Source organism: Moschus berezovskii, chromosome 15 (genome assembly GCF_049115385.1).
Source record: "Moschus berezovskii isolate FMDL1 chromosome 15, NW_MosBer_1.0, whole genome shotgun sequence".
NCBI lineage: Eukaryota > Metazoa > Chordata > Mammalia > Artiodactyla > Moschidae > Moschus > Moschus berezovskii.
Genome location: NC_142474.1, coordinates 24,998,938 through 25,013,071, shown reverse-complemented (window position 1 = coordinate 25,013,071; position 14,134 = coordinate 24,998,938). Strand labels below are relative to the sequence as shown.

At 52.4% G+C, this 14,134-nt stretch overlaps 1 protein-coding gene across 2 annotated transcripts; it reads right to left on the bottom strand.

The window, feature by feature from the left end:
• Positions 1-1,325: 1,325 nt before the first annotated feature.
• TFAP2C (transcription factor AP-2 gamma) lies at positions 1,326-10,629 on the bottom strand. Of its 2 annotated transcripts, none has more exons than XM_055434394.2 (7): positions 10,329-10,629; positions 8,221-8,706; positions 8,022-8,073; positions 6,530-6,746; positions 5,794-5,912; positions 3,484-3,628; positions 1,326-2,371 (listed from the first exon to the last, which is right to left on the bottom strand). In XM_055434394.2, the coding sequence occupies exons 1-7, from the start codon at positions 10,374-10,376 to the stop codon at positions 2,086-2,088; spliced, it is 1,353 nt and encodes a 450-aa protein (XP_055290369.1). In that variant the 5' UTR covers positions 10,377-10,629; the 3' UTR covers positions 1,326-2,085. The 2 variants fall into 2 exon arrangements, with proteins under 2 accessions (XP_055290369.1, XP_088700021.1); XM_088843895.1 differs by lacking the exon at positions 10,329-10,629 and adding an exon at positions 8,929-9,763.
• Positions 10,630-14,134: the final 3,505 nt, after the last annotated feature.

The window sequence follows — 14,134 nt, the reverse complement described above, 5'->3', positions numbered from 1 at the left end:
GCCAAGAGCAAAGAATTAGGTTGGCAGAGTTTAAGTTACTTAATAACATCCAATGCCAATATTAAATCAGGAATTGCTAAGCATTTGTAGAGAGTTATGAATCAAGGATTATGAGTTTGGAGTTGAAGCAACAGCCTTATCCGACGTGGAAAACCCTTTTGCTCCCACACTCCCTTTGAAGCCCAGCCACTCAGGCCAAACTATAAACATATCACTTCCTGGAGGATGTGCCAGGCCACTTCAACTTGAAACCTAAGGACTGTCGGTGAACATCCAAGATCCTAGCATATATCCCACAAGCACACAAGCCCTGCCAGTCTCTTCTGCTCCTCAAGGACAGAAACCCAACCTCTGATCTGCCCAGCAGACAAATGATTAGAATGTCTATGTGCATAATCATGTTTCCAAAGATGGAGAAATTCCATGGAGAAAACACTCAGGGCACCTAACACACACCTCCACTGCCTGCATCTGACTGAATGCCTAGTCCCCCCAAGGAGGATCTGCCCAAGTCTTTACCCACAATCATCTCATCCACTCTCAAAATTTTGATGCAACTTAACCATATAAACCGTGTTTCTCAATAAGTGGTTTTACACAAGACAGGATTCCCAAACTGCAGATTCCTTTTATTCGTTAATCAACCATCCCTCACACATCTCCCAGCAGCTGTTATGTCAGGGGAGATGGTACCCTATGAAACAGAGCTGCTGAGTACATGGTTACAGAGCAATCTTACGAGGGACTCCCCTAGCACACAGCTTTACTGCTCGGCTACAATCAAACCAGAAATGATCTCTGCCACTCCTTTTAGAGATGAAAAAATACATCAGGTTCCAACCACACTTTCACAGCTTCTATCGAGAATACTTTTTATTATACAGGTTTCATATATATAACAATTATTCAGGGAACATTTACAGGCAAGGAGTTCAATTCCAAAACTCCATTTTCTCCCACACGCACTGTACCTCGCACTGTACCTCTTCGGGGGGTCAGCCCAACAGGAACAAGACAAAGTTATTGCTTTGTGGACAGACAGCTTCAATTAAATAAGAGTCTTCCAGAGTCAAGAACATAGCTGAAGATCCTCTTAACTCTTAATACCCTGTGTACATACGAATAAAACCTAAAGATGTGTCTTAGATTACCCCGTCACCTTTAAAAGTTAATATTAAAATCGAATCCCATTTCTCAAAAAGTCATAAGAAGTGCACCCGTATTTACAGACCCCATTAAATTATGCATAAATAAAATCTGTACACTCAACGGAAGTTTCTCAAAATACAGAGCCTCCTCTGGGACTGGGGGATGACAGACAGCAAAAAAAAAAAAAAGCTCCATGACTATACCCTTTTCAAGTTTCACTAAGATGTGAAATAAATAAGCAAAATAAAGCTTCCATACCTTAAAGGAATATGTCATTTCAAAGAGTCTCCTCCTTGAAGAGTTAACTTTCAAAGTGTTTTTTTTTTTTTAAAAAAGAAAAAACATAAAGTCATCAGCAGGCTTTGTTTCTACAAGTTTCATAAAACCCAAAGGGCCCCTTTGAACAAGGGGTTTTAAAGTGTTACAAATGCCACCTATTAACCAGTTGCTAGGTGGACAGAATCCTTGCCTCCTATTGGTATGCAGGACGAGGCTGAAGAAACGACATGAATACTTTCACCTCAACACTAAAAGTTATTGTTGATCTGAATCCCATCAATTTGACCTTCCAATAGCTGAGTGTGAGTTTTTGTTAGCCCAGGGATTTATTTAAAAGGTTCGAAAACTTGTAGCACCACTTCCAGAGTAAGGAAGAATGGGGTTCCAAAAAAATAAAATATAAGCTTAATGAGTAAAGAACCAGTACTTCCGACATCTGGTCCAGAGTTAAGGAGACGCTTCAGCACTCCCTAAATACTAAGGAATCCAGGAGGGCACGTGAAGAGCTGGAAATCGATGGAGTCCTTTTTTCCTGGGAAGGTGGGTAACAACCCTGCCCCCCAGGTAAGCGGGGTGCCCAGTCTGTCCTGGTCGAGATGATCTGGGAGTCCTTTTCCTTCCAAACTCTTCGGCCCTTGGTTCACCACCCCCCTCGTTTTACTTCCTGTGCTTCTCCAACTTCTCCAGGGTTTTGCTGGAATCGGCTGGACTCTGGTCTCCAGGATTCATGTAGGATTTGTCTATGACTATCAGGGCCTCTTTTATGTAGTTCTGCACAGCAGACACTGCGGCACAGATGGCCTGGCTGCCAAACCCGTGGGTAATCAGGCTGAAATGAGACAAGCAGTTCTGAATGTTGGTCTCCAGGACCGGGGTGGGTCGGTTGTTCCCGTTGGGAGTTCGATCTTGATTGAGAAGATCTGTGAATTCTTTACACACTTGCCTGTGAAGACAATCAATGCACACTGTTGAGCTTGAGCTCAGCCTTGGCCCGTGACAGGTACAGGGCACGAAGACTAAACTACCGTGGGGGTGACACCTGGAGGCAAGGAGAGTCTGGGCTGACCAGCCCAACAGGCTTCAAACTAACACCGATAGCCTAAGCTGCTGCACTTAGCACCTATTCTGTTCAAGGCCAGGAACTAAACTCCTTCAAGCACTATCTTATTTAATCTTCCCTGCAATTAGAAAAGATAAAAGGATTAACGCCAGAATCCAGTGGCCAAGGTCACCAGGACTAGTAAAGAGGCAGAGTCAGAATTCCAGCCCAGGAGAGTGAGTTTTTTCTCTGATACAGTCTGGTTCCTATAAAAAAGTTCTGTCAAGAACCAGGAATTTATTTCCCTGAAATTCACTCTGTGATACAGGCTGGTTCATCAGCTCTCTCTTCTGCCCTATTTCCTACTTGACTGGTTCTGCTTCATTTACCATGATTTTAAAATCAATTTACTGTTGGTTTCGATGAGAAACCCCTCAGCTGCATTAAGTTGTTTTTGAGACATTTAATTTGCCTATGACTCCTATACATTCAACTGGGTCGTTAACGTTTTACAACACAAAAGAGACTTCCCCGGGTGGTCCAGTGGTTAAGACTGCCAGTTCCACTGCAAGGGACAAGGGATCCATCCCTGGTTGGGGAACTAAAATCCTGCATGCCACGTGGTATAGCCAAAATAATTAAAATAGAAAAACATCTTGTTATCGGGAAGCAGAAGGCACATCATTGCTACTGGATGTGACAAAATAAGTTGTTTCTAACACATTTTTGTAAGACATGCAAATAAGATAGAAGAGTAAGCTTAACTATTTTGAGCTAAATAACCAAGCAGCTCAAAAACATTCATGGTGAGCCATACTTTCCCTGTTCTTAGTCTTCTAAATCCTACCCAAAAGTTACCCTATTTGACTGTACTTTTACACTCCTCAACATTCCTTTTGATCAACACCCTAACTTATTTAGGAAGCATTTCCTTCTTGAACACCAGGGGCTGTGCTGGCCTCTGGGCTGCAAGGTCAGAGCATCAGGGCATCAAATTCTCAAGTTTGGATACTTACTGTGCGGCCAGCAGCATGTTCTTCCTAGTTGCTATCTCATTCCGCCCTCCAAGATGAGGTCTGGTTAAATACTCAGCCACGGATTTACTAGGAAATTCTGCTTCACAGACATAGGCAAAGTCCCGAGCCAAATGAACTGCCTCACCTAGAATAATCAGCAATGGTAACAGACTTTAGGGTGGCTGTGGTCACCACAGCAAACTAGCCCTTCTCCCCTTTTCCAGCACTATCAGTCTATTCAACCCTGAATATTCATCGGAACAACTGATGCTGCAGCACCAATACCTTGGTCACCTGATGCAAAGAGCCAACACACTGGAAAAGACCCTGATGCCAGGAAAGATTGAGGGCATGAGAAGGGGGCAACAGAGGATGAGATGGTTGGATGGTGTCACCAACTCAACGGTCATGAGTTTGAGCAAACTCCAGGAGACAGTGTGAAGGACAGGGAAGACTGGTGTGCTGCAGCCCATGGGGTCACCAAGGAGCTGGATGCAACTTAGAGACTGAACAACAATCAGTCTAGTGGTCATTCTGCATTCTAAGATGAAATCATACATGGGGTCAACAATCCAGCTGATAAGGAGAACTTCCTGGGTAATTTCAGAGGGTACTCTTCCCTAGGAATAGAGGGTGAAATCATACAACGTCAGGGGGGGAAAAACTGAAATTTTTAACTGTTCTTGACCAATGTAACCCAGCCCTCTGCCCCTGAGCAGATCATGGAGATGCTCTGTCTCCATGTTTTCACACCACGTTTTCTGTGTTATTGTGCAGAAGTCAGAAAATTTAAGGGAGGTGAGCGTGTTTGTCAAAGGAGCAAACTGGGACAAAAATCTTTGTTTTTAAATGAGGGCGCCCCATTGCTGGTTGAGCTAAGTCTCTAGAATGTTTCTTTTAAGAAGGGGAGTTCACTGGCAGTCCAGTGGTCAAGCCTCCATGTTTCCAATGCAATGGGGGCAGAAGTTCGATCCCTAGTCAGGGAACTAAGATATGACATGCCTCATGGTGTGGCCGAAAAAAAAAAAAAAAGAGGGAGGAGTATATCCTACTAGAAATGTCAGGAGCTCTACCTACAACTTGGCCTACCTACCCCCTTGTCTAAGCTATTGGGGGCAGAGAGTGAGAAAACCAAGCGGTATGGTAGGGTGGTGGTGGTCCTCTCCCACCAGAGGAACCCACCGAAGTGTCTGATTCCAAGATGTGGGGCTGTTAGAGCTTTACAAAAACCCAGATGGTGACACTGCCACCATCCCCACTTCCCTCCCTAACTCACAAAATCAGAATCTGAGATCCATTGTTCTGCGTGCACACTTTCTCATTCAAGCACCCCTGCCTGGCTGGTGAGGAAACCTTGGGGAGTCACATTTATGCTTCACACACGCAGAGCCCACCATTCTCCATGCAGGACAGCTGGTCCCCAAGAGCATCTAACAGGCAGCTCCTTTCTGCTAGCCCTGACCTCCAAAGACAACTCATAAAAAGGTAGAGCCGGGCCCTGCCAAGTCTCTTTTAGCACCGCGGTGGCACATGTAAACCAGGGAAAGAAAATGTTCAAAAGATTGCCTGGCTGCCAGGAGACCACCCCCTCATTGGCTCCCCAGACCCCCTGGGCCCCCAGCGCCCCGCTGATTGGACAAGGCATTGGCGATAAGCCTCTCCGTGTTCAACTCATTCTCCTGCGCGCAGTAACAACCAGCTTATTTTGTTTTTAAAAATAATTATTTCACTTTTCCCTCGCCCCCTTTGTAAAGGCCGTATTGCATTCTTGGCTACTTTCCAGGTTAGTGGGTGTAAGGCCATTCAAGAAACTGAAATATCACATCCTAACTATCTTAGCAGTGGAGAGGGGGACCCATCTGTGGGCCCCATCAGGGTTTTTTCCCCCCTATTACTTTTTTTGATGGGGAAATTAACAAAGGAGTTGTGAATTGGACCAGTCTCACTGTATACAAGGGCTTTACTCTTCATTGACCATAATCCCAATATTCCACAGCTACAAAAACTAGAAATGGTATTTTTACTCAAAGGAACCAACTTTAAAAAAAGAAAACAATGAAAAAACATGCACCAAATCATTTCATCCTTCAGAAACTGGTTCACCTGATAGGAAATTTAACAGTGATTTTCTGGGGTTAACATTTGATTAAATGACTGTGAGTCACTGTAATGAACACAAGGCAAATCCCTTGCATCCCTCTCTCTACTTGTGCCTAAGAGCTGTTTTTAAGCTTTTCTTTAGAGAAATATTTAAAGACACAACACAGCACCAACTACAAATACCACACACACACACAAAACTCCACTGACCTTCCACGAGAGATGTCAGGAGGGTGACGTGAGCCGCTTTCCGTCTCCCGGCTGGAAGATTCAATCCAATCTTGTCCAACTTCTCCCGCAAGGACCGGCCACCATTTTTAGACTTGGCTCTAAGCAAAAGAAAAAAAAAAGAATTCTATTCTCAAGAAACCACTTTAAAATGCTGAAATGCCTAACCTGCTGCTATCAAAACAGAAATCTGTCAAAGACCTTCGACATTATATGGTTCCTAATCAAGTGATATACAGGGAGTCCTTATCTCCATAAAATTAAAAAAGTCTTTCTTAGCGTCGCCAGCATTTTTGTTTTTTAATCATAGAACACTGCAAGTTGTACTGGAGCAGGTAAATTTTCACTTGTAGAAACTGCAGCAGCAGCACCCCCCCCCCACACACACACACACAAAAAAACTACTCCCCTGGGGAGAATCAGACCCATGGAGCTCCTCTACCCTAAATACAGACGCTACCACTTCATACATGGAATCAAATTCCAACCAAATGAGAATTTATTAGCATTGTTTTAGCACTTTTTTCTACACTTGGCACTTGCTGCACTTTCTAAAAGAGATGAAATGTACTAAGCCGCCCCCCTCCCCCCAGCCGATTAGAATTCAGTGTTAGGTATAAAAGTTACATAAACGTTAAAAATACCTCCCTGGTGCTTTTTCATTTTTCATCCCCCACCACCTACCCAATCACCATGCCCACAACATGTCCCCATGTACCTCCTGAGAACACCTCCCAGCAACGAGGCATTTAAGCACTCAGGCGGGGACAGCCGCCTCTGGACTTCTGCAACCGTCACTTTGTATTTTGATGTAGAGCTGAGGAGGGACAGTCTTCCAGGGACTGAGCAGAAGACCTCGCTGGGGTTCATCACAGCCCCCACCAGCTCCTTCTGACAAGGGAGACTCAGGGGGTTCTTGGTCATGGAAATAGGACCTGTAAATGAAGATTGGAAGTGGCAGTCCCAAGCAAGAGACCTTTTCAAATCACTCATCGAAAGTGAAGGAGCCCTTCAACAGTAACATTGCATGTTGGACTATAAACTGCAAACAGATTTTTTTTTTAAAGCCGTATTCCTCAAGATAATCAAATCTGAAATTGAGAAGTTAACACCTTGGGAAATTAGTCAAAATCTGGACTTGCATTTTCAAGCCACTATTATAATCTGATTAATTTATAACATTTGTTTTCTAAAGACTGCTTCTTATCTAAATGGTGGTTCTCCCCCCTCACTCAAGGAATATCCAAAATTGCAGGACATATTCCAATGCTAAATCTTTCAATGCAACTGATCACAGCAAATTTTTAAATACAAAGAAATCTGTTCTAAGTTTACTGGGAAATTCAGTTTATTTTATAAGGGTTTTTGTTTTTTTAATTTTTCCCAGTTGATTTCCAACAGTTTAACCTCAAGTAACAGGTCAAAACTACCCTTGATTTAAGATGACTGTCTTTCCCAGCAAAACCAACTGGTAATCCTGGCTGCTGCTTCTGCTAAGTCGCTTCAGTCGTGTCTGACTCTGTGCGACACCATAGACGGCAGCCCACCAGGCTCCCCCATCCCTAGGATTCTCCAGGCAAGAACACTGGAGTGGGTTGCCATTTTGTAACTTAATTTCATTGAGCCACTCACTCACCAAGTAATCCCATTTTCCAAACCCCCTCCCACCTCATCCCAGTCTAAAACCAACAGATCACCCAGCCCCATGCATTTTAAGGCTGTATGTTTTGTAGGCCAAACTGCTTCCCACCGTCTTCTTACAGATCAGAATGAAGGCACTTTACCTTGTATTTGAAATCAGAAATAAAATCACAGCAACCCATTCAACAACTAAAATTGTCACAGGACCAAACACTCCACTAATTTTCCAAATTAAATCACAGGCTTAACTCACTCTGGAGTTCTTTCTGGAGCATTGTACAAACACTCTCAAATTCAAGAGGTGACACTCCCCAAGGGAAAAAGATTAGCAAGTGACAAAACCAGAGATTGAGAGGCAGCACCTGAGAGCATCTTTTTTCCATTTAGATCTTAAATGCCCTCTCTTCTCACTCCTGAAACCTATCACTCCCTCCATCACGAATGTCCCAAGTCAGATCCCAAAGGCTCCACCTTGCCAATAAGTTACTAACTTCACAGCGCAGTTAAGAACCAGAACAGGGTAGGGTGTGTGAGCCAGAGGAAGACAATAACTGTGGCTCATTGCGTACCTTTGCGAATAACTGTCTGATCATGCAGAAGTAGGTGCTGGTCGTCCACATTCTGAGGGAGAAATGACAAAGTTTCCTTAAGTTCGGGGAGAGCCTGGCCGGGGGGCCGGGGCGGGGGTTGGGGGGGTGGGGAGGTTAGAGGAGAGAGGCAGTGGGGCGCACATGTCCGGGCCGCAGCGGGCAGAGCCGAGGCGCTCACCTGCACCTCCTCCATCTGGTGTGCCATGTCGTGGAGCCCCAGGTTCTCGGCCAGGCCCGCGGCGTCCAGGGCGTGCGAGTGGGGCAGTAGCAGGTCCGAGCGACGGTAGGCCTCCCTGCGTGCGCTCACGGCGCCGCCGTCCAGTCCGGAGAGATGGGGCAACAGGCCGGCCGGGCGCCCGTGGTGCGAGGGCAGGCCGGCCGCCTCCTGGCTCTGGCGGCCCGGCCAGGCCTGCTGCTGGCTGCCGGTGGGCGCGGGCTGGTGCAAGGGATTGATGGCAGCGGCGTACGCCTCTCCAAGGTGCGAGTAGGGGTCGGCCGACTGAGAGTAAGCCAGCTGCTGGTAGGGAGGCGGAAAGTAAGGGGGCGGCTGGTATTCGGCGACTCCGGTATGGGAGAGGGGCGGCGCGGGGCTGTAGAGATGCTGCCCGGCGGAGGAGAGGTGAGGCAGGCGCGGGTTCCCATTGCTGCTCGCGTCGTGGCGATCCTGGGGCAGAGAAACCGAGACCCGGTTAGGACGAAACCCCGCTCCTGCAAACTGAGCGCGGCCGCCGCGCGGGGCCTCTTACGCCCGGGGGCCCACTGCTGCCGCCCAGCCCGACCCCGCGGGGCCCTGCCCTCGACCCAAAAGGCCCCTGGGGGAGAAACGTGCCCCTTGGGAGCTTCGCTGTCAACCGCGAGTTTGCAAAAGAATAGCTGGAGAAAAGACCTGGGGGAAGGTGCCCCCGGGGCCCGGCGGCGAAGGTCTGGGCGCTCTGTCGCCCGAGGCAATCGGGGGAGCCCAGTCCGCATCCCAGGTCTTGGGGCGGGAGAAGCTGAGGCAGGGTTCCTGGGAGAAGGTCGGCACGCTGCGCAGAGCGCGATCGTCCACAAGTCCGCACATGCCAGCGTTGTCCGCCACAAGTGGGGAAGTGGCGCGCGCGGATAATGCGCGCCGCGCAGGAAATGCGATTTTTACCCGCCCCAGGGACCCTCCCTTCCACGCCCTCAGGACAAAGACCTCCGGGCGAGAGACCCTCCCTAGCCGGGCCGGCCGCCCAGCGCCGCCCCAGGGATTCAGGGTGGAACCCGCTGGAGCCAGGCTTGCGCTCCCGGGCTACCTATGCGGGACCACCGCGGAGTGAGACCGTCCTGCCCGACCATCGTTCAGTCTCCCCATCAATCGGGCACATAGGGAGGAGGAAGGACCCCGAAAATTGGGCAGCCTTGCCTGTGCACGTTCCCTGGCCCCAGGGCTGTCCGACTTAATTCTGAAAGGACGTGTCGCCATGTGTCCCCGGGTCACAGGGGTAGCGGGAGCGGGGGCTGGGGGACCCGGAGAGACAGGACGCCGTCGCCCCCTAGCGGAGGTGCCCGGTTCTGCAAACTGGAGCGGCCCCTCGAGGTGCCCCGGCCGCACGACTCGCGCGCGTCCCCGCAGCCACCGCTCGCCTTTCTCCCGGGGCCCAGGCGCACGCCTCGCGCCGCCTGCGTCTTCTTCCTCTTCCCGCTCGCCGCCTCCCTCCCTCCCACTCTCCGAAACTCTAGCTCAACCTGTCCGACAGGATGGAGCACTCCCGAGCGCTTACGGCCCCATCTGGCCTCAGCGCGGCCCCCCTCCCCAGCCCCCACTTCTCTCGAAAGCCAGACTTCTGCTGTTTTCTTGTCTCCCCGAGGGGGTAGCGGAGCAGGTGACAAGCCCGCCTCGGAGGAGGCTCCGCAAAGGTGTCGCCGGCAGGTCGCCTCGTCTAACGCCTTTGGACGGAGGTTTCGTGCGTAAAAGCCACCTCTAAGAGTTGTAGACCCGGCGCTCTTCCGTGAAAACGGGAAGAAGGGCTGTTTTGCTTCGCGTGAAACCGGCCGGTAAGCTTTGTGGGTAGGATCTGCCACTCTCTTTCCAGGCCCCGTTCCCGAGGCTGGATATTTAGTGAAAGGCCCGATTCGGAAAGGGGACCCAGGAAAAACGCACTATAGGGGGTGTCCGGAGAAGTGGACTCTGTCCCATGGAAGGGCAAGCGGTGGGTGCCTGTTCGCTGCTCCTGCGCCCTTGCCCCCGACCTCGGTCCAGTGGCCCCCGCCTCCCGGACTGTACTCGGGTGGGGCCGGGCTGTGCCCCTGTGCCCAGCTCACCTCGCAGTCCTCTTCATACTTGACATTATCGGTTATTTTCCACAACATGGCGTCCGGCGTCCCCCAAAACAATCGCCAGTTAAATCCAGGTTCCCCCCACCCCCCGAGCGGTAAATCCAAAATTGGGGTCACGGTGGCCAGGCGTCTGCCGCCGCCCCCGCTGCGCTGGCCTAGCTGCCCGGGTCACTGGGCGCGCATCGGCGGCTCCGCGATTGTAGATGCTGCCGCCGCGGGCGTGAAGACTGCTGCAGGGGACCCGGGAAGCCGCGCCCGCACTGTGTGTCCCGGCGATAGCCGGGGGATCGGGGAGCCTTAATGAGAAGGAAATTATCATAACTCCTCCCCGGGGGCCGGCGCGAAGGCCCAGGCGCCGGGCGGGGCGGCCCCCAGCCAGTCCCAGCCTAGCCCCGCCCCGCACCCTGGCCTGGCGCCGCGCGGAAACCCACGCTGCGTGGGTCTAGGAGCGGAGTCCAGTGGAAGGTACCTCGCTGAAGGCCTCAAGCCTGAGACCAGGGTCCCCCATCACGCCTGCCATCAGTCACCCTCACCACGCACACACCTGAAATTGGCAGAGCTGGGAACAGCAATCCGAATCCAAGACACCCCCCCCAGCCCCTTTCACCTAGGCCGCCGTTCCCCCTCCTCCGAAAGGCGCCGTCACGGGCAGTTAGAGACCCCGATTTAGGGGACATCTCAAGACCTGAGGTCCCCTCATCTCCTAAAACGTTCTAACCACCCACTCCAGAGAGACAAGGTTTACAGTGGGGTCATGCTGCCGGAGACCCAACCCAACCGCGAGATGACCCCTCCCCCGCACGACGTGGGCACCTCTTGGGTTCCTCCGAGGGGACGGGTGGGAAGGCCTGGGGAGTCCGCCCCAAGGGCCACCGAGCGGGCGGGCCTCTCCCCCGGCCCCGAAGTCTAGGACAACTTCTTTATGCCGCCATCGCCCGAAGCTCCATCCCCTCGGCTGGGCTGCGGCCGGGAGGGAGGTGGGGGCACCCGCGGGCCCTCGCCCAGCCTTGCCGTGCCCTGCCCTGCCCTGCTCAGCGCCAGCTCGGCAGCTTCCTCCGACGGGCCAGGCACTCGGAAGCCTCAGCTCAACAAAGAAACAAACGAGGTGCGGGACTGAATTCAACCCTAGTGTCACAGGGAGGGGAGAGGCAAGAGGTGGGGGCAGAAGGAGGGGCCGTAGAGGGACCCCCGCTGGAGAGGTGAGTTCCCCTCCGTTTCGCAGATGCAGGCAGAAAACGAAACTTCCTTCCGCATAAATGCTGCCTCTCACCCCATTATGTATTTGTCACCCAGACTTGAAGGCAGAAAGCACTATTAAAGTTTTTTTTTTAAGAAACGGGGTCCATTGGCCCAATAATTGTAACTGACCTTTTTTTTTTCCTACAAAGATAAAATCTCTAATTCTTGAGGGGGAATTTTGTTGGGACATCCTGACTGGATTTGGGAGCTGAATTTAAACATTCACAGGGAATCAGAGAAGGGGGCTCTTTCCATTTGATTCTGAATCCAATACTGCAGTTATCAATACCTATTAGTTCAGGGCCCCAGTGGGCCTGGAGTGGACGCTGCTCCCAGTTCACGGAATGAATGCACCCACCTCTTCCCTACTCCTGCTTGGGTTTGTTTGTGCTTTAGCATTTCTTAAAACCCAAATGAGCCTAAAGTAACCAAAATAAAAATAGGCGTCTTCCAAGCGAAACGTTCTCCCTGGCCTTAGTAGGCAGACTCAAGGTGATTTGCCGACCAGGTGGGAGAACAAAACCTGGAGGTGAAACCACTGGGGGCTTTTCAGGTTTGCCTCCGGGCTTTGCACGAGGAAGTACAGACAGACAGTGCACACAACGACCCCTGACAGCTCGCTTTCAAATACCGGGGCCTGGGGGTTAAAAGAAAAAAAACCTCAGAAGCAGCGCCCCTGGGATTCGAGAATGGGGGCGGAATCGGGCCCGGCGCGACAGGCATGCTGGCGCCCTGGGCGTGGAAGACTGGGGTCCCAGGCACTTTCGAGGGAGGCTGCGGCGCCTCCGGGCGCCCCAGATTCCCAGACCAGTGACGCACCTGCTTTGGGCCTTCCATCCCCGGCTTTGACTTCAAGACCCGGCCTGGGTTGCAGCTTGAACAACTTCTCTCATCCACGCGGGCAACTGCGCCGCCGGGCAGGATAGGGGCCAGGACCAGGCACCAAGGTGCCAACCCCGACCCCAAGACCTAACAGCCCTTTCCGCGGCAGCGCTCGCCGAAGGCAGCCGGAGGGACGGAAATTCCTCGCAGCCCTGGGGAGTCTTCGGCGGAGGCAAAAGGAGCCAACGGGCCCTGAAGGGAGCCTCGGAGGCAGTGAGGTTTCCGAACGGCTCGGCAAAGGCCATTCATTCATTCCCAAGCCAGCGCCCTGGGCCTGGACGCTGCCCCACCCCAGGGGACACGCGCTCATGACAGAGCGTGACTTCCGCGCCCGGGACGGGGAAGGCGACTCAAATGAACCGCAGTCTTCCCCGCCAGGCGGACCCTGCCCAAACACGCAGAACCTTCGGCTTCAGGGACAGAGGCCAGGAAAGCGCGCGCCCTGGTCGGGATGTAGGTTTACCCCAGCCCCCATGGAACTCAACTTTTCTGCTCTGAGCCGCGAGAAGACAGCTGATGGCTCCCGCACTCAAGACAAGCCTCCCCGCAAGCCACCCCCCTCCGCCCGTCGCCGCGTGAAGACGCGTGACTGCGTGGCCGCGCCCTTGGGCAGCCACCGCCAGAGAATGATGCCCCCACCGGACCCTCCGCGATTTCGCAGCCGCCTAACTCTGAACAAAACCTGGGGATCGTGGGGACCAGCCTCGCCGCACGCCTTATACCATCAGGATTTGGGGCTGAAGGGTGGTCAGCGGCTTCCCTCTGTCGCCACCTAGGGAGCCTGCACTCAACATACCCGCTTGAAGCCTGGACCCCAGCCCCCAATCCGCTCGGATGGCGCTAGAGACCGGAGGCGACAAGGCGTATGCGAGGACAGTAGCGCTACGACAGTGCGCCACCTCTGAAGATGCTCCTGGAAACAAGGCTTCCAGCCCCGGGCGGCGGGCCTCCGCCGCTCCCACCCCCACCCCCAGCGCAAGGCCGGGAAGGCGGCAGGGCGGGTCGAGCGGGATTGGAGCAGGCCCACGACTCCTCTTTCCGCCTCAGGAAAGGGGCGCCCGAGCCGCAGGTGGAGGTCCGAAGCGCCCTTGCGGGGGCCGCGCACCCAACAAGGTTCGTGTCTCGCCCCGAGGAACAGCGTGGGCTCCGGCTGAGACCCCAGTGAGTGGCGGGACCGGGTGAAGCAGAGTCGAAAAGCCCAGGCCTGCAGCCACCCAGGAGGGCCCCCATTCATGCCCCATCTCACACTCTCCCTTCGCGGCAATGGCACCCATCGGAGGGACTCTTGGGTCCAAGAGCATCCGAATTGTCCAAGCCCACTCAGGCGCACGCTGGGGGCGCCACATGCATCAATTCACAGTCACTTCAAAATAGCAATCAAATAAAAATAGCAATTGTTTTAGTGATGTTCAAAGTGGCGGCTACACACAAACAGATGCTTCTCGTCTTAGCCCAGGGTCCAACCCAACACTTTTCTGTTCCGTGCCAGGCCGGTCCTTGAAGGAGTTTTGCAGCCCTTAGTTTTTCCTCTCAAACACCCTCTCAAATCAACAAAAGCGTAGCGTCGAGCCGAGAGGGCCCGGTGGATCCCAGCTTAAGAGAGGTCGCCGAGCGCAGAGGTCTTGGGGAGAGTTCCTAACTTGACAACCATCGCCCCGTTTCTCAGCAAG

What these genes read in the sequence shown, in the direction of transcription:
- TFAP2C (XM_088843895.1), bottom strand. Translation starts at nt 9,102, where the DNA reads ATGTGCGGACTTGTGGACGATCGCGCTCTGCGCAGCGTGCCGACCTTC. An exon ending in CCGGGGGCACCTTCCCCCAG is followed by an intron (nt 8,707 to 8,928) that starts GTCTTTTCTCCA and finishes TCTCTGCCCCAG; the next exon opens with GATCGCCACGACGCGAGCAG. An exon ending in TCAGACAGTTATTCGCAAAG is followed by an intron (nt 6,747 to 8,021) that starts GTACGCAATGAG and finishes CTTCATTTACAG; the next exon opens with GTCCTATTTCCATGACCAAG.